A 21,020-nucleotide genomic window follows, 5' to 3' on the forward strand; every position below is an offset into this window, starting at 1 on the left:
TGTGTGTGTCTGTGTGTGTTTAGAGGAACAGAATAAAGCTCAGTATGAATACATGTGTGATAAAGCGAGTAGTAGAAAGTGCTTTTATTATTCAGTAAGAGTAGAAAACTATAAAACTATATAAAAGCCAGTCCATTACTTTTTAGTGATTAGATTACACAGTATCAACTAATTTATTTTGCATATTGTATGTCTGGTTATAGCTTCATTCATTAAATCTCTCTCAAGTTTAATGCTGCAACTGTTTATTCTGGTGCATTCGTTCACCACAAATAAAGACAACCATCTCTTTAACATTTTTTTTTCATTCAAGTTGTCTTTTGTAGGAAATGCATGACACAGCTACACACATTCATATCTTAAGAAATATGGGGCATTTTATAGTGGTAATGAGGGAGGGGCAAAGACTACATTCCCCATTCAGCTTTATCCACACTGGTTGAAAAGCAGAGCACACTTCTTCAAGCTTAAGGCCGATTTATCTGTTGTGCTGTACCAGAGACTAGAAAGAGAGATCATGTTTCTCCAATATTAGCTTGTCTTCACCTCTTCATCTTTACCTTACATATAGAGAGCCCCAAAGCAACTGGTGAGAATTGCTAATGTATAAATAAATTTGCACTGAACTGAATTCAAACCCATATGTTTCTGTGCAACCCCGGAGCAACATACCACGATGGGTGTGTCCCGGACGGTGTTTTCTGGTATGACTACGTTGTAGTTGTCTTTTTCCCACTGTGGAGGCTGGTTCTTCACATTGGTGATGGTAACAGCCAGCTCCACTGAACTGCTCCTGTTTCCTCCATCTGTAGCCACAATGTCTCTGGTAATGTAGGTCCTCTGTGGAAAGAAGTCCACACAGGCAAAAAGACGAGAAGGGGGAGAGAAAGTCACAAGATGTTGTATTCAGTGTGACCGAGGGGTGCGTAATCGTGGCTTCCTTACAGACGGAAGAACAATGTGAAACTAGATCAAACTGATTTCGGCAACCAATCCATTTTCCACACTTCAGTGCAGGATGAAATCGACGGTAAGCTGCATTCGGGTAAACATACTTAAAGATAAGTGTATTGATTGAAGGGCATGGCTCATTGTCGAGCAACGGAGGGGAATGGAGTTTTGCAACCCTTACAAGAGCAATTAGCTTTATCCACTGCAATCAGAGGAAATGATCTGTTCTGGCAAGTAAAGAGAAAAAACGTAACAATACTCTGTAACCCCAGTGTGAATGAGCTGTCATTATTTGGGGAAGTTTTGTCCAGAGCCTCGTGGTTTATGAACCAAGTTGTGGATGTTATGGGCACGTTGTAATTTCATAATTCTGAGTGAAATAAAAGCTTTTCCAATAGCAATATTTATTGCAGTTACAAAAAAAGCACTTTTTATTTCAATCTTTGCTCTCAGCAATTAAGACACTGAGGCTGTCATGCTGGCAAATGATGAAGAAGTAAGCATGTAGGCATTGCCTGGATCTGTTCATTTGTACTCATTAGTAGGAAAAGAAGTTTATATTTTCAAACAGGGCCATGTTCTGGCGAACAATCCAGTGAAACCAAAAATACTGGCTTGGTTCCAGAGGTCAGTATAAGATGCAAGGTGCAGAGGTTACAAACATTCATTCGTCTTGGCACTGGAAGATGGTTCACCGCTGATTTTGGGGCTTTTATCACTACAGCACTCATCTGAGGTGCAGACTTGTTTTGCACAGGCTACGTGGCAATTTCCTCTATTGCTTGTTCATGTTCCCACCAAGATTGTTTTTCTTGTTGGCAGTGAAGCAGGCAGAAGCAGTGAAGTGAGAGAAATAACAGAAATTCTCCTGCAGGCAAAGAAAAAGGCCTTAGTGAAGACATTATCACATTCGCGGGCTGCGGTCTGCTGCTGGCCACAGGACTTCTGCCCCCTCACGGTCAACAAATAAAGGGCTGGAATGCAAATGTACTTGGATACTGGGAGAAGTAGCTTAGTTTAGTTAAAATCTGAAGTTCCCTGCTGCCTTTTTTATAGTTCTCCAGTAGAATTATTAAAGGAAGTCTCACAATTTCAGAGTTTTTCTATCATTTAGAATAGCTTGAGCTTGAAGCTCCAAGGAATCCTGCAAGATAAGTAGCTGCATAGGTTATTCATGTGTTTGTTATGCATCTGGAATCTCATTATGGACTTCCATAGGAACGGAAAACTGTACGAGTTAAGCCTTTTAAAAAAGAGCAAATGGTATCCAGAACATAGCTAAAGTGTACCTGCGAGATGGGTTGGTTAACGTACACCCAGCCTGTCAGTGGGTTGACCCTTAGGTACTCTGGCTGCTCATTAGACATGGAGTATGTGATGGCTGCATTGGTCCCAAAGTCATCGTCGTGAGCCGCCACCCGTAAGAAACTAGTTCCAATCATAGTATCCTCACGGAGGAAGTCTGTAGGAGAAGAATAAGAATAAGAGTGCTTTGCAATTCAGTGGCTCAAGAGACCTTAATTTGTAGTCTTTGATATTGCATCCATCAGCACAGAGGCAAGAGAGAAACTCGAACTTGAAACAATAAAAAAACAAAAAAACAATAAAAACTGTAGACAAACTTTAGTAAACAAAACTAATTAAGAAAGGAATTCAGCAATTTGACAACAAATATGAAGCTTAAACAACCAACAACAGAAAGCAGAAAACAAAGACAAAAGAAATTCCCCAGTGACATGAAAAACTGAATACATGAGCAATTAGTAAAGAGCTCCAATTCTGTAATACTAAAAATTCTGCCATCATAGGAATACTAACACCAACACTGTTAGCTCATTAGCGTCAGTTTTTCTTGTCAAAATAGGGAGAATGTTTGTTTGTTTTTTAAATCTTGTTTTTAATCTATATGCATGTGCTTTCATTCTGCAATGCAGCAGGTCGAGCTAATATCTACTGACACTCGTATCTGAGGTTCTCAAACTTGGGACTGTTGTCATTCTGGTCCAGAATGAGAATGTTCAGCTGACAAATGCCAATCAGCGGGTCAGCCGCCTGGTCAGTGGCAGTCACTGTCACCGCGTACTCCCTTTGCCGTTCGCGGTCAAATTTCCTGGCCGTCACAATTACTCCTAGAAAGACAGAGATAACAAGGTCGATCAGATAGCTGAATCATAGCAAACACTGCTTGGTCTCATGTCCCCCAGAGTACTTGTAATTTAACGCTAAAATGATTGCCTCTGCCTGCCTCGAAGCTAAACTTTAAACACAGTAGGGAAGATGAGAGGCACATTATGAAAGAAAATGAGACTTTTTCAAGAGTAGTTATTGTCAAGTCCAAAGAGAATTGTCTTTATTATTTATTTTAGAAATAATTTTTAGCAATGTAATTTACAATATCTCATGCTCTACTGTTGCTACTGAATAAAAAGCTCCATAATATATAAACATATTAATGCATGATGACTTTTAGCTCAACTACAGGTAAAGCTGCATAACAATTCAGTCCAATCTGCAGATACTATTTTTTATATATAATGAATCAAGCTGAAACGTGCCTGAAATAAGCTTAATAATCAAAAACCCAAAGTGGCTCATGTCCAGCACTTTTCCCATTTATTCCCTGCACAATATCGACCACAGACTGACAGACTGAAAGGAACATGTTGTAAAATATTATCCACGTGGGATAAAAGCCTATGTGTTGTTCTGTATGTGTATGTGTGTGCACACGAGTGCTTGTATGTTTCCGTACCGGTTTCTGGGTGTATACTAAATGCAGGCACAGTAGAGTCTTTGTGCATGAAGCCATATGTGACCCTGCCATTGGAGCCTTCGTCAGCATCCACAGCATGAACCTGCAGAACAAACGTCCCCGCTGGCTGGTTCTCCAGGACGGATGTGCTCTCACGGTACTGCTGACACTGAGAATGAGTGAGGCAGGGAGGACAGGTGGGAGGAAGAGAAGACCACAGGAGTGAAAGTGTGAAGAAACTTAGATCAATACGCCATTCCATCCAAACAGTCAGCAAAGGTGTGTGGGAAGTTAAATGTTGAAAGGACAGATTTAAAATTACTACAGTAGTCTTTTACTGGGGGACAAAAAGTGTAATGTTGAAAATAACCACAGGAAAGAAAGTGGGAAGCCTGTGCCCAGCAAGTTTTCTTTTTCTTTAAAAAATATCAGCTTTTGCTTAACCTGTTTAAAGCGGAAGTGGTTGATACCGGGGTGGTGGAACAAATCTCAGATGCCATTAGGCAAACGCTCTCAAAAGCAGTTTAGCAATGTGTTGGTTGTTGCTTTTGTGTTTTGAAAAAGGTGATTTTTTTGGTGTACAGTGTGCATGTTTACTGCTAAGAGCCTTCAGCAGCGTTCAAGGAAACAGAAAACACAAAAAACGTCCATATACGGAGAACCCAGCACTCCCAACATGTGTGGGTCACGCCCTGGAAGCCTCGTAGTGACCAACGCCAGGAGTGCCCTAGATATCCTACGGTCTATCAAAACACTGACCCTACAATGTGAATTAAAAAACAGCAACAACAAATGTGTTTTAAATGCTCTGTAGGCCTGACAGTCTGACCCTTGACGACACATTCATGGTGGGGTGAAAAAACAAAACAAAAAAACACCCAGTGGGTTCTGGGGAAGAAATGCCATCATGCTGCTAATCTGAAATGGAATTCTTTGGGCTTGGACATGGGACTCATGCACTAAAGACTTTCAGGGAACAAGAAATCATAAGATGTCTGTGTAGGTTCTCAGTTATCCATCATGGCAGTCTAAGTCGCTTTCTTTCTAAGCTCTTTAGACTAAGTTACAATAAAGGTTTACATACACTGGGGAGGAACGTCACGGCTATTTGGGACTTATGGAGATTTCTTTGAACTTTTCTTTTTCCGGGGTGAAATAATTGTTCAGCATGCATCTTAAATTACTTTAAGACAACAAAAATTGGATGTACAGTACCTACGTATAAAATGGGACAAAAGTATACATAAAGGCTCAAATATGTACATACACCAACACTAATCTTTGGTTAAATGGCCTTTAGCAAGACAGGCCTCAACCACACACTTTTTGTAGCTACAAGCAAGCTATTGAGATAATTCTGCCTGGATATTTGACCCCTCTTCTTGGTAGAATATGTACAGGCATTTGGTTGTCCATGTGGGTCGCTGCAAACTTGGTGAAACCTTCCAGCAGTTACCATGGCAGGCTTGAGCCTTAGTGGCTTCTGGGTTGTTCCTGAACATCCTAACCATTTTCCTTTCATCTGAGGCTGGCAGTTATGGTTTTCGTCCATATATTGGCAAAGTAGACACATCCCAAAAATTTGTACTGTTGAACAGTTGTTTGAGATTATGATCTTGGAATCCGCAGTTGTTTAGAAATGACTCAAAGAAACCTTCCCGACATGTATAAATCTACAGTTCCTAATCTTCACTGAGTTCCATGGACTTTCCCATTGTTGAAAATCCCCAATAAATTCCCAAATCCCCAAAACTTGTGCAACTCGTTAAAGATGTATGCTATAAAATCATTCCACCTTGGAAAAAGAAGAGTTCAAAGAGATTAAAATTAGCCACACATTACCATGACATTGATGCCCACGATGAATGGATGTAAACTTCTGACAACAGATGTATGAGTCATAATATGAAAGACAGGTCAGTTTGATACCAAAGTTAATGTTTCCGTGCAAGCTTGAGATCAATGAACAGAAACTGAAAAGACACATGTGTAAGTCCAAATAGGACTTCAGGATCGATGCAAACGTAGCAGAAATTCCGAGGGTGGTGTATGGTTTCAAAAGACTTTAGACCTTTAAGAACAAAGAGGGAATTTTAATAAGGCTTTCTTTTGTTACAGTAACAGAACTTTTTGATTGCACATCATCTGTGTGCCTGTGTGTTTGGAGTATCTTTTGAAAGAGAGATGAACTGAACTGGATCAAAGATGGACATAAAAATATTCCGAACATTTACTTTCAATGTAGACAAGCTCCAACATTATATTTCTAAAGATTCTATTATAATTGCTGTTGGATTCTCTGCACAGCACACTTCTCTTTTCCCAAGGTACAACTTATAGATTCCCTGTCACCTTGATGTTTTGCACTGAGATCAAGGTAATGTGATTAGGAAAAAGAGGTAGGAGGTAATTTTTTGGACTATTCAACCATATGTCGTGACAAACAGAGATCTGAAAATAAAATAGCAGGCAACTAAACAGAAACAGTTATGACACCCATGTCGGAGCTATTACAGCAATAATTCCCTGCAGATAAAACTGCCAAGAGGAACAGCAGAAGAGTTTGTGCATAACATTTATGGCACTGTGTTCTTTTTTCCTCTCAAAATGCTTTTAGAGACATGTCTTTTTGCTGTAAAATGTGCAGGATCTGCTAAATATGAAAGAAAAACAGAGAATACACTTAAATTATGAATCATTTGCTGTCCTCGGTTTTAAGTGTTGGAGGATCTGGAGTTTCCCGAGGGAAGGGTGATATACTGTATATACCCAGGAAGTGAATACTTTAAAATTCAACTCTAAAACATTAACACTACTCCCTGTTTAACACCGCATGCATTCTTGGAGTCATCATAGAGATTTATTCAGTGCTGTCAGTTCTTTGCGTGTTGTAAGGTAGCTGCTCCCTGTTGGCTAGCTCAAAGATTTTGTTAATCACAGAACTTGTCAGACACATAAGGAGCTTTAGTATCCCAATTTAAGCACCATTTCTGCTTTGCTCAATTTATCTTTATTGTATCTTTTTCTGTGGTCTTTTAACTTTCTCGCTTATTCTTTATCCATCACAAATTCTTTTTTTTTTTTACCTGTTTCACTGGAGCATTGATGTTGATGTACTACAGAGGCAGAGGAAAGAGAGAAATACCTCAGTGCTGCTGGCTGATGTGTTCCTTTGACACCTAATTAATTACAGGAGGGCTTTGTTAAAGTTGTCTCCTGTTACCTTTACTCCATGCCTACTCTCATTCTTTCTAGCTCATCTCCACTGCCACCCATTTTTCCATCATCCGGCTTTTTCATTGTTCTTTCACATTTGTTTGCTCCCATAGGTTGTTTTGGGACTTTGAGGAAGATAAGAAGGTCTGGCTACAAGCATCTAATTTATTAAAAGGGTCAAAGTGTCATTAGTTAAAAAGTTGTTAGCCGACAAGAAACGAATCCTCAGGAGGTCAGATGAGAGACTTCGTATGGAAAAACACAAAAATAAGCCTAAACACAAAAAAGAGATGTCAAAATATGCACTGAAATGTGCAACTTTTTTTCTTTAGCTTTTTCAAACTACCACAATTTATTGTGAGTGACAAGCAGGCTTTGTTTGCTCACGAGGAAATGAGATACAAATAGTTAAAAAAAAATCACTGAAAAGGAAGATTTGGCTACAAAAACAAACCCAACAGCCTGTAGAGGTGAGTCAGTTTATTCATCAAACGCAAGCAGCAGCGAAGCCTTCCGCTATGCCCGACCGGCTGTCGGGACACCCTACATTTTTAGCTAAGATTTGTATTTGAGAAAACAGAATTAGGTTAGTCGTGAGCCAGTAGTTGTGAATGACCATCATTTAAGACCGTACTGTGAAACCTTCGTAACAGGATTTTGTTGACCTCAGCTTGTTGTTTAGAAACATAGTTTCTGTTGCATTTACGTGAGGTTTCAGCTCTAAATACATGTAACATGTATACTTCAGAATATCACAAATAAAAAAGTCACTTGTTTGTTATAAGTAATTACATAAGTAACTGTGATGATCATAAGAATAAAACTGTTTTAAACCTTGTGTGCCCCGAGCTCTGAAGCTAATGAACTGCCTCTCTGAACCACTCACACTTTTTGTTCTCTCTGTTTCATTATGGAGTCCATATTTAAGCTACTAAATACATACTGACCAAGAAGGCAAGGCATTGGCCATCGAGGACTGGATGAATATAAAAGCACATACTAAATTCTGTAATGACACTGAAGGAATTAAAACTGCAGTACTGACATGAAGGCTGCTATAGATGTGGCAGACTTCTTCCTTTGAGCTTCTGCTCCCTTACAATAAAAGGAGACAGTGGAGGTGTGGGCAGTGGGAACTTGGGATATAGCAGGAAAAAGTGGAAGACTTAGTGTGCTGCTGCGTGACCCAGCAGAAGCGTAGAACGGGTGGGCGGGTGAATAGATGACAGTGGGATGGGATTTGGTATGTGCTTACGGAGGAAAAAGTTGCTTAATCAGCACTTTCAAAGTTGGCTTGTTGGCTGGTTGTTTTTGACCACGCTGCTCCAGAGTTCCCTTTTTATTGTTGTTTTTAAAACCGTGCCCTTTGAGACAGGCACTGTCCTGTGTTTTATTCAGTTTTACTCAATATGTTCTGCTTCTATAAAACACTGTATATGAGTGCAGATCAGAGAAGCACTAAAGCTTTAAAAATAAATCTAATCAGCTTATGTAACTTTCTGCTCCTGGGAAATGCTGGAGCCTCCACTCTGTGAGATCTTGCTTCTCGGTTTCACTACCTCTCTGCGAGCCTCTTGCTGCCTCTGTCTTGGTCCACTGATCCAGCCCTGAGTTCCACAGAGGCTACGGCATGTCGTAAGATTGGGCATCAAAACAAGATAAAAGGGCCTTTCTGCTTCAGTGTCCTGCTGCTGGCTTCTAGTGACACAGGAACCACCAGCGAACCTCGGATGTCTTCACTAACTGAAACGCTAATGTACAGCAGGGTTTTTCCCAGAATTTCCTTTTATTTTTCTCTATTTTTAGACACTAAAATGTTTTTGTCTGTGATCATTAATTTTTATTTGCTACATTTTCTTTTCTTTTAACTCCAGGTTTGTGTGCTTTCATCATTTCAATTCTTTTTGACTTAGAAGAGTCGTTTGGGGGGGTGTCTGGGGATTGTCTGTCCATTGCTCACAGCTTTCTGCCAGCAGGGAAAAAAAGAATGAATCATAGACTACGGTATGATGCCAGGAGAAGATTCCTGAGAGAGACAATTGAGCATACAGTGCACATGAAAAAAAAATGCCGACCAGGAATCCCTCTCTTCTTTTCTGTCTTCTCTCTTGGCTCTCATTTTGTTGCCTGTCCCTCTGTTTCTTCTTGAAGTGGAACGAAAAACGCCTCCACCCCCACCTCCACCCATGACAGAGTGAGCCAGGTTTATTCAGCATGGCCCCACTCCTAATCTTGGCTCGCGATACCTCAAGGGCCTTGAAAAGTCATCCCATTTAAAACTGAAACATGGCTAGTGAAGTAAAAAAAAGCAGGAGGAGATGTAGCACTTCGAGAGTGGCTCGGTCGGGATTTCTCCCACGTCCCTTGAAGCTTTAATTAAAAGACCATGATGATGTAGGAGAGAGATGAGAGAGCAGATATGAGGGTCAAGCTCACTAATCGCTCCTCCAGAGAGGAGAGATAGAGGCTAATGAATAGAGGAGATAGAAAGACAAAGACAGGGAAACAGGAGTGGAGGAGAGCTACAGGGGATAGGCAGGCGCAACAAGAAAAGAGTGAGACAGAGATATATTTAGAAGAAAGTAAAAGAAAACCTTGCATAGTGACTACTGTTTCTCCTGCCATTGTCCTAGGTTAGTGGTATGATTTGGGAGAGCCCCTCCCACTGCTGTTATCAAACCAGTAGAAAGAGAAAGACTAAACAACATTTAATGAGGCGACTGTGGGTGAGGGATCATCTTACCTTCTCAAAGACAGGCTTGTTATTATTCACGTCGTCCACTCCAACTATGACCTGAGCCGTGGATGACAAGGCCTGAGGTCCGCCTGAGGCATTGTCATCCGTGGCTGTAACATTGAGGACATATTCAACACCCTGGAGGCGAGGGGGTGGGCTGGAGCGCAGCCGGATCAAGCCTGCAACCAAACATAACGATGACAGTGGTTAACACACGCACACAGTCACACTCATTACACTCAGCTGGTTCAATTTTGAGTTTGAAAAGGTATAAAGTCATTATAGCACCCAAACTGGTAACATGTTTGTTTTTTAATTTATTTTCTCCTGGAGCTAAAATGTAATAAATTCTATTTGCATAATAGATTAATTATACAAAGAACGGCTGGCACATATCAGGGAAGGTAATTAAGTTATTACACAACATGGCATGTTTGACAGCACGACAGGCTTTAATGGACAGTACTTAATGCTTTTTTACCTATCACCTTTCCTCATTTCCTTTCCTACTTTGCTTTCATTTTCTTTCTTTGGCCTCACCATTATGCACTACAAAAACCAGGGCTTATAAAAACTGTAACAGCTTCTTCTGCTTCGTGCAATAGAAAAAACATTCTAGAGATGAGTTTCTCTCCAGTGTGGGTGAGACGTAATTGTGCTCTGTCTCTATTACTTCGCAGAACTAAACATTAAGACCACTTACAGTGCAAATAATTATATTGTAACAAAGACACACATCAAGGTCTCTGATGTGTTAGTTGTTAAGCGAGCCATTGTTTGCTAGCACGAGTGGCCAAATCACTGTGGCAACTTTTTACTGGCAGTGAGTGAGAGCTATTAAATAGCAGTGATGGAATTTGTTTCAGGCTACAAACGAGCCTAAATGAGTGTAAACATATCATCTTATTAGCAACAACTATAAGTTAGCTTTCTTTTAGATTTTAATGTAAACTTAACAGAACAGATTTTACCAGGCTTACCCCAAATTTTGGGTTAACATTTCTAATGCAATATATATGTCACGCAGGCTTAAAATGATAATCAAGGCTGAACTGACGGAGAAACATTTTTGGAGACCAAACAAAGGCATAAAGTTTGTATGTTCCTTGTTTTGGGTGATACAGTGAAGCAGTTTAACACTTCAGCATGCACAGATAAAGTGTGCCAGCTTGATTGGAGGTAAACTCAAAAACTTTCTTAAGACGGACACATTTGATTTCAGCTTTTCGTTTTTATAGCAGTACATTTGAAAGTAACATTGAGAAGCTTTAGGTGACACTTTACAGACAAATTCTCTGTCTTTGTTGCTTTCTCCCCCTACACAATCTGGAGTTGAGCAACCAAACATGGCACATAGGTAGGTCTTAGGCCCCTGAAGGTTTTTATCTGTATCAGATATTATAATGTCATCATGTTACCTAGCAACCATCTAGCAACAGGCTATAATGACGTGCTTTTAGCGTTCACAAGGCCTTATAAAAGCATAATTTTCATTCCATGACAGTAACATCTAATTTTTATCCACAAAACAATATATTATGATGTCTTTGGGCTGCCTGGCAGCTACTTTGCAATATAAATAACTAAGTAAAATGTATTTATGTAGTGCTTTTTCATACCAATCACAAAGAGCTTTACGGAGGTGTCAGTTAAAAAGCCAGTGGGCTAAAATGACTCAGTTTTCAGCCATTATGCACCTACAACACCAACAAAAGCATCATCTGTTTTACATTTCACAATAATAACATCTCATTAATATCCACAACAGTTGATTATGATTATGCCATCATATTTTCTAACCTTGCAATGGTTAGAAAATATGATGGCCTAAACATCTTAAACTAAAACATCTTATAAATGTGTTGTATAATTTTCATTTCACAGCCAACTGTGCAAAAAACAACAACAACACCGTGGCATGGACATGTGCATGTACATGGACATGTGCATGACTAAGAAACGTGTCAACCTAAGTCACCACTTGGCATTAAGAGTGTAGCTTGACAATTGCATTTTTATACCCAACACAAACAGTGAATGTTAACGTAAGCTTACAACATAAATCGTTTCTAACACATGCAATGCAACCAGCTTACATCACCCAAGAAAGCTGCACATGGCAACCAGCACACACCACCACCAAGTAGTCAATATCTGTTGCCCGATATAAGAAAGGTCAACTGTGGACGATGACAGAACAAAATAACTCTGTCCTGCCTCTCGCTCGCACAAATGACACTTCATCTCAACAGCAGTATTTTTTAACCAGACACAGAGCGTTCCCTGAGGTTTTAATAGACTTTCAATAGACTCACCAAAATAACATTTGCTGCCTGATATTATAGTCTTTAAATAAATGAGCACTTTATTTAGAAAAATGCTAAACTTCATTAGATGGCTGGGAGTTTGAACAATATTGCAGGAAAGTGATATGAATGAGTAATCAAATCATACTGGGCACTGAAGTAAAACAACCGAGAACATCATTAAAAAATCTTCGCAAAAAATAAAATAAAAACAGTAACACAACAGTAGCCAAATCGTGAGAGGAAAGACGTCACTAGTGAACAAAGACTGTCTAATTTCACTTTTGAGCTCAGGGATATTTCATTAATTATGGTTACACAACATATGAATAGTCGGATTGATTGGTATTCCCTTCTAGCACCTTCGTTCTGGCGTTCCATTTCATCCTCTGTCTTTCCTTCTCTTACTGACCCTCTCTTTCAGTCCGGCGTAGGCGTCTCATCTGCATCCCACTCTCTGCTCTGAATGACTCTCTTCCACTCTGTATTCATCTCACCCTTTGGTGCTCTGTTTACTTTGTGTGTGTGTTTATGTGCGAGTGTGTGGGCTCAAAATGTGGACACACTTATTACATCCTTCTTATCTTCAGAGGCAGGGGCAGGTGCTATCGCAGGCATGTGTTTATTTGATTGCGATTTCCCAAGAGAGACTGCAATTGGAATCACACACACACACACACACACACACACACACACACATATATATATACATACACACACACACACTTATAATAGACACACATGTACATGTATGTGCACCGTACAACCTTGTGTGTTTACCAGACCAACAGGACAGATGAACAGGAGATGTGCGGTTTTCATTTTAGTATATTTTATTTTATGTGTGTCTGTGTGTGTGTGTGTTCGAAGTACGCAGACATGTATGACATGTAGAATGAAGAATTGCACTAAGTGATTTCTAGAACACTCTCTGGAAATGAATGGCACCAGAAACAAATCATGAACAAGAGGAGAAAGTGTTCTTTTCTATCAGAGTTAATGCCATTCAAGCTGATTTTTGCACATGTACAGTATGTCGCTTCTGTTTGTCTTTGTGTGCGTGCTGTCTCACAAAAGATTTCCATGGAGGGGGTCTCTGTCACAATAGCTGGTTCCCTGGCATGGATGTTCATGTTTAAGGCTACATGTAGGTGCATGTGTCTGCAAGTGCCTGTGTGTGTGCCTGTGTGTGTTTGTGTGTGTACAAAAAAAGAGATAACAATAGTCAGGAAAGAAAATGTAGGGAAAAATGAAATGAAATGGAAAACGATTACTCAGAGATAAAGAAAATCAAAGCTTTGACTCTAATTATGTGTGTAATAAACACCTTACACTGCAAAATGGGTTCCTGTCAGTGCAGAAATGGTAAAGAGACTGCATTGTTGTAAAATATCTTTTCAAAAGCACTGAAAAAAAACCCCATCAGAAGATGAACTAACCTAGTGTCAGACAAGCAACATTTAGCTTCCTTTGTTTTTACCAGTGCAAATTTGATGCAAATACCAAAAAGCATTTAATATGTAATTTTGACAAGATTTTTTAAAAACAAAACCCTTTAGATTTTTTTTACCTGTAACAGAAATACATTTAATTCAATTTTAATATATCATATAATATATGATTATATTTTAATAATCAAGGCGCTTTATATTGTAAGGTAGATCCTATAACAATACAGAGAAAACAGAGAAAAAACAACAACAATCCTACTTGTATAAACACATAGTGAGTGAAAACAAAATCACTCACACTGCATCATGGGACGCCATCAGCGGCCTAGACCTATTGCATCATAACTAGGGGAGGATTCAGGGTCACCTGATCCAGCCCTAATTACATGTTTTATCTAAAAGGAAAGTTTTACGCTTTAAGCCAAGTAAGAAATGGCTCATATAAAAAGAGAAGAGGGGGGACAGAGGTACATGCAGAAATGTCAAAATCAAACTAATAATGCTGGAATTATGTTGAAATGCCAGTGTGTGCAGGCTTAGACTTAATAAAGAAAAAGAAAACCTTTTATTCTGTCAATGTGAAGTTCAGAGCAAGCACAAAGCCCAGAGGGGAGTGACAAACTCAAGCTGATAAACAAGCAGGGAACAAACTCCAAAGAAAGCACATGTGAGAAGGCATATTAACGCTCACATGCTAATGGCTAATGATGATTACACAGAGCTGAAGTGAGGCACAGGTGCACACAATCAGCACAATCACAGTAGAGGAAGAAAAGCTAAATGTAAGACACAGGGACAAATAGCTACCAAAGTAAAACAGGAAGTGACAATTACAGAAACAGGAAAACATGAACACATGAAGGAAATTAGAGGGAGAAGACAAAAAAAGGAACAGAACAACACACTGAAGGAACTAAGTAACGTCCATAACCAGAAGTGAAGTCTGCATATATAATGGAGTGAATGACACTCAGGACATAATGAAACCAAAACAATGAAACAGTGAAAGACAAGCTGACTAAATACTAAAAGAAGAAAAGTACAAGGACCCGACTGCAAACTTAACTATGGAACAAACTGAATATGGAATTAAAGCAATGTCCAAACATAAAACTGTTCAAAAAGAGTTATAAAAATATGATCTTCTCGATCTATAAAGAAAAGGAAAATATTTAAATTAAGTGAATGTCTCTATTTAAAAACAAACAAACAAAAAATTCATGATGTGATATTATAGTATATAGTATATCAGAAATCTGTTCACTATTTTTATTACAAATTATATCAGTAAGGAAGCTGACTAAATATTCACTGATAATTTATGGGACAGGGGTGGGATTAAATAAGTGTATACTTCTTCCCACTCCCTTTCAACATGTAAATTAATCAAATGTTTTTTTGTATGTAATTTGTATAGTATTTTTTTTCTCTCTTATTTCTTTTCTAAATGTACTTGTATATTGTTCACATGTTGAAATAAATTACCAATCAATCAATCAATCAATCAAACACCCTGAAGTAAACACACAACTAACAGGAAGCAAAACAACAACAGACCAAGTTGAAACTATAATTCAATAACCATATAAAACAAACTGACCACAAAACAAAATCCCACAGACGAATCCCACGAGAATTGTGACTATTTTTCTAAAAACTTCCCACATGCATCAGATTTTCATTTTAAGAACAGTGCATTCAATGTGTTTGCTCAAGAAATGTATATAATTATGTTAACTTGTTAAAGATTAATTAAACTAGTGTCAGAAAACTAGCTCCAACTCAATCCATTAATTAATGAGAAATACACAACAGTAACACATACTTCATTGTACACACATTTGCACTTGGTTGGTAATTAAAGGGTACTTCAATGAGTCTTCACCTCTCCAGCTCTTCCCTTAGCTGTTATTTCGTTTGAATTAATTCACGAACTGATAAGGGCATCGTTTACAACCAGCCATTATATTGTCACGGGGCTGCACAGCAACAAACTGAACAGTCAGGCTTTTTGATTGGCCAGTGAATTTTCTTGAAAAAAGGCCGTACCTTTATGCCAATATTTCTGGTAATTACAATAAAAAGCATTTAACTGTCCCCCTTTTTTCATGTTGTAAAAAACAAAAAAAGAAAAACGTTGGGAAAGGAGGAAATTCTCCATCTTACTATGAAGTTAAATATTCATACTGACATGGACAAACCCAAGAATGAGGCAAGCCTTTAGTATTAAAGCTATTGTATGAGATGGGAGTCCCTCACAATTATTGCAGGAAAGGTTGTTTCCTTGTATTCCAAGTCCAACTTTTGCTGGTCTTGTAGTTCAAGACCAGCAAAAGTGTTTTAATTATAGGCAGGTTATCCGATGCTTGTATTTCTGACTGCCAGGTGAAGTTTGGCCATTTCAGAAGTTAAATGTATTCATGGCTAAACCTTCCACCTTGTCATATGAACATCTTTACTGTGTGGGACAAAAAAAAAGAAAAAAAGAAGAAGAAGCAATTTGCTCATACTCTAAAAAGACAGTAACCTAGATGGTTTTCTCTGAATTTCTCATTATTCCAACCCAAATAGGCTATTGTACGGTGCGTGGCTGGGGCTGATAGGGGTTGCATTGTAGAATTGGCTTACGAGAGACTGAAATACAAAGAAAATAAAGAAAAATGAGGTACAATGAGACTAAAATTAGAACAATTGTTTGTTACAAAAAGAGCAACCAACTGGGGTTGATGAAAACTGGGCACAAAGGATAAATAAAGCATATATCTATTTAAATGCTAATTCTGTTAATATAAAACTTAAGAGTGCCAATTTAGCTGGCAAAGGCTGACATATTTTGTTCGTTAAGTAGAGCCCCAGCAATCACCAAAGTCATTACAATTCATCCTCTGGAGACCCCGAATTCCTGTTAATTGGCCATGGCACTCAGAATAGCCAAGAGGTTAAAACCAGATTTGGTTGACTTTACAAGCTTTGGACATATTCAAAGAAATCCTTAGACATGATTTTACATCAATTGTGTTTCATTGTTGAAAGACATCTTCATGTCTTACAATCTGAGCATTTTCCCCCCAAATTTGCTAATGTCCTTAAATAAACCCTTGCTTTGCACTGGTAAAGGCAAACCTACTAACAGCAGAAATGGCGTATGTATGTATGCAGATTCCTGATATCAGAAAGTGGGACTCTTTCAGACCGTGAAGTAAACCTTTCAAAAACATGTATACCAATGCGAAGGATGCATTAAGAGTGTAAGCACTAGTCCACTCTTCTGTCTCTCTTTCCACCCACACTGCTCCAACAGTGCTGCGTAGTGCACTCATGCTTAATGAATTGCGACAGAGGGCCAGATAAATGTGACCAGTTCAGTAAAGGCAGCGGGCAGACACAGAGAAAGGCTATAGCTCGCTCACCATGTTACACGTATAGGGATCACCGGAGGCGCCCCTTAGTCTCATCCCTGCTTTACTCTGCTTTGGGTTGGCATAAACATCTAATAGGGTCTAAAAGCCTCAGATGAGAGAAACACATGCTGGGTAAGTGGTTGAAAATGGGACATGGAAAAGGTTTTAGGACATTCTAAGAACAAAACATACAGTGAGCGTCTGTTCTAATCTATGAGATCTGTGTCCCTGTGCCATTATGGGTAATGGCAGGGTGTGCATGTGTGTGTCTGGTAGTGTTCACTGGCCTGTATGTAGATCTACACATCCTGAACATTCATACATGTAAACATCTGCACATGTTCAGGTTTGCTTATATTGCAGTTATGGATTTTACCATGCAAGTATATGTTTGTCAGACTTGGATCTTATTTATTTTATATATTGTTGTACATATACACAAATTGTTTTATGTACGTGTGCATGTGTATTACTCAAAAAACTACAATAAGTTTGACACTCTCTGCATGTGTGTGTGTTTGCTGCCGTTAACAGGGCCAGCACATATCATAGCCTACTGGAGATGGAGAAGATGTTTCCTTGTGGGTCAGTAAGCATCCGTCACTTCACATGAAGGCAGCCAGGAGGGAGGAAGGATGAGGACGAAGCAAGGGGTGAGTGAGACACAGCAGACAAAGGACACAGTGGGGTGGGGAATGGAGGACAGAGGGAGAGAGGAAGCACTTCCTCCATTCAGCATCATGCAACAAAACCCAGGCTGGAGCCAGGAGAGATAAAAAAAAGTAGAAGCTTTAAAGAAGAGTCAGATGTGGAATAGCGAGGGAGAGAATAACAATATATTTGCCGGGGGGGACCAGGGAGAAGAATGAGGGCAAAAGTATGTGGGTTTGTTACATAAAGCTGGGATCACACACAGGTCAGCGAATCAGACCCAACACAATAGACAGAAGGCAAGCGGTTCAAGAGGAAAGAATAAATAACAGATATAAAACAAGACAACACTATGACACACTTACCTAAGAGGCTTCACTGAAAACAAACTCAGCTACTGAGTTTCCTTCTGTAGGAAATACTGTCTTCCAAAATGCCATAAAACTTGTGAGGGGAAAAGGGAAATGATAGAAGCATGTTTATTGGCTGCAGCATTTCCCCTCAGTTGTCAATAAATAGTTCCTCCCATCCAACAGAGCGGGTGTTTTAGTATTTATGGGTTTTAATAGGAAGAGCGTGATCATCATATTGACCGGCCTGCTCACATCCTAATGGGTGTCTTAAATCTCAGGGAAACACACTGTATTCTGGGGTGAGTTACAGGCAAATTAACATGAAGAGGGAGTCCGCCAAGGCTGCTCCTGCCGGAAGGGAGGAAAATAATCACTTGAATGATTGTCGGACATTTAGGATAGGTGGTGAGAGGGGGGAGCTGGCAACAAGAGGGGAGAAGAGGCAATAAACGATTTTCATCAGTAGCCGAGGGAGAATGAGATGGGCTGGAGAGGGTGGGCGGAATCCAATGTGCTCGCCTTCCATTATAAGAATCATAAAATACTTTTAATGACCAAATATTGGGCTCTTTGAAACTAGATATTGGATCATATTACAAGCATTATGGTTTCACACTTTGGCTCACACACTTTGGTGCAGACAAACTGTGTAATGTCATAGTGTGGATCTACTGTAAATCCATCACAGCTAAAGATGGGCTTATTAAAGGAATGTAATATGATAGTGACACAGAGGGACGGACACTGCAGCATGCTCAAAGCGAGTTGGATTTCTGCAGAAGAAAACGTATGTTACACCTATCCCAATCTTACAATCCATTGGGTATTGTCAGATGTGTGAGCTTCTGGGCGATTAGGCCCATTTTTTAAGCCCATTTCCACTTTAGGTTTCCTGCTCTGTCTGCTGGTCACCATTTATGAATGCAGATAAATTTAAAGAGCTAAATAATTTTCAGACAACAGCTGACATCACATTGTGCTTCTTCTGTTTCCACATAGCCCATATGGCAACTTAAATGTCAGTGCTACCCTGACTAGAAATAGAACACAGTCCTGAAATCTTCCAGTAACAAAAGTCTTGCCTCTTGCCTATAATTTCATCATATTCATATGGAGAAATATGTTCACAGAGATTCCATGTATACTGACTTTTTTTTTTTACATCATTTATATGTTGGCCAACTGTCTAATTAGTTTACTGATGCAGAATGCATTTTTCGATTTTTTTGTATATGCGATCCAGGTAATTGCATTCCTTCTGGTAACACCTTACAAACGATCTGATTCTCCACATCCCCTCAAAGATTTGCAGAATGATGCTGAATATGACATTCTGAAGATCAGAACTAAACTTGAAATAATGACGTCAAACATAAACTAAAGATTTTCTGAAACAATTTAAAGCGTGGTTTTAGCATGGATATGAAGTCAAACACTGTCTTCCTGCTCCAGCTACACTCGCCAAATAGCATCCCCATCCTTAATGTCCCAAAGTCTCATTTATTCCAGCAACTAAACTGGTTTGACGCAAGCAAAAAAAGAATGCTAGACACTGAAAACACATTCCAAAGTAATGAATTACTAAATCCAGTAATTACATTACAGTTACAATACTGTCTTTGCGTTACAAAGGTTCTTATGCTATCTGCATGCTAGGTGGATAGAAAGGGGTGATCCGCATTAACTCGCTAACGGTGATTTGCCACGTTAATGCGGTTATGGCATTAACGTCATTTTAACGAGATTAACGCTGACAGCACTACTTAAAATATGTTTGTACTTGAGGAAATTAAAAGAATGCATCAGTAAAAGTTCTCTCAAAGGGAGAAGATGAGTAGCAGCTCTAAACCACTCGGGGAACTAAGGCCAGATGCTTGGGGTGGGTTGAGATGTGCCAGCATGTCACAGCATTTGAATAAAATTAAAGAAGAAAAAAAAAGAAAAAAAAGTATATGTAACCATGCATAAAAGGATATATAAAGGAGACAGAAGGAGACTAAAGTAAATCCACAGTGAAATTTTGTAGTAGGAATGTTCGGAATCTGGGTGTGCTTGGCTACACTAGGACTCCTGCACCAAATCAGTTCCATGCAGACCAAGGAGAAGTCTCTCTCAAGCCATACACCTCATACTTGTGGAAAGGGATTGATACTGCAGCAGGATAATGAGCCCAAATGCCCCAAATCGCTTTGCTTCACTACTTGAAGGCCAAAGAAAAGTAGAGAGTGCCGACCATTATGGACTTTTTTCCACATTCACCTGAACTCAACTCCACTTAACGTTTTCAGCGATGCCTGAAAACTGGGGAAGCCAAGGACTCCTGACATCAGAGAAGCTTCTGGAACATTGCAAAAGAATCCTAGCTTAACATGAACGTATTCAGTGAAATTTAATGCCTACCGAGTTGATGCTTTCAACCAGTAAAAGCCAAAAGGTGGACACACCAAACACCATCATCATACTGTGAAAATGCATGTGCATTTTCCAAAGATTTCCTTTTTTACCTATGATGCTAATATTAGTACAACTTGCAAATTGCAAAGAAACAAGCTTTGAGAAGGACTGAAATAAAAAGTAAAATCGATAGCATACTGTATTTCTAAATCACAAAAACAAAAAAAGCAAAGCAAAACATCTTCACATCCACGAAGGAGTCAGTGCATCTTTGTACTAGAGTAAAAATGTTGGTAGTGTAAGTTAGTTGTATCGCTCGGAGTATAAGTGCACACTTATAATAAAGAACATGATTTCTATCATTTTACTGGTTATTTTAGGAACGTGGAAGTATGGAATAATAACAGTGTGCAATACACATACACTTATTCGTCATTTGATTACTAATTTAAGTTACTGTGTTGTGATGTGTCGTGTCATGTTGTGTTGTGTCGTATGTAGTGCCGACGTGGGACAGTTTTCCAATTTCATTGTACTATTGTACTATGTATGACTGTGCAATGACAATAAAGAGTTATCTTAATCTCATCTTAATGTGTTTGATTTATTTTTGTAACTTTATCCTTTGATCGTATCATATTTATCAACTCTCCCCACCTTTAGCCTGAGCAGAAGCCCAATGTGCCATAAACTCAAATTCAGATAAAGATCCAAACCCTAGCCTTTTCTAGAAAAACATTTTGATACGTTTGAAATTAAATCTGAAATCTGAAAAGAAGCTAAAAACAAAAAAGAGAAGACTGAAAAT

General features: G+C 39.1%; 1 protein-coding gene across 2 annotated transcripts in view; it reads right to left on the minus strand.

The window, feature by feature from the left end:
• LOC309714747 (neural-cadherin) overlaps positions 1 to 21,020 on the minus strand; it is a 335,326-nt gene that overhangs the window by 190,155 nt on the left and 124,151 nt on the right. For both annotated transcript variants that reach the window (XM_082547420.1, XM_082547421.1), the window contains exons 8-12: positions 9,663 to 9,835; positions 3,704 to 3,872; positions 2,910 to 3,080; positions 2,241 to 2,413; positions 673 to 840 (exon numbers count right to left, since the gene is read on the minus strand). In XM_082547420.1, coding sequence (XP_082403546.1) covers positions 673 to 840; positions 2,241 to 2,413; positions 2,910 to 3,080; positions 3,704 to 3,872; positions 9,663 to 9,835 — 854 coding nt within the window. The remainder of the gene's footprint in view (positions 1 to 672; positions 841 to 2,240; positions 2,414 to 2,909; positions 3,081 to 3,703; positions 3,873 to 9,662; positions 9,836 to 21,020) is intronic.

Source organism: Aulonocara stuartgranti (assembly GCF_965226115.1).
Source record: "Aulonocara stuartgranti genome assembly, chromosome: 1".
In the NCBI taxonomy this organism is placed as follows: domain Eukaryota; kingdom Metazoa; phylum Chordata; class Actinopteri; order Cichliformes; family Cichlidae; genus Aulonocara; species Aulonocara stuartgranti.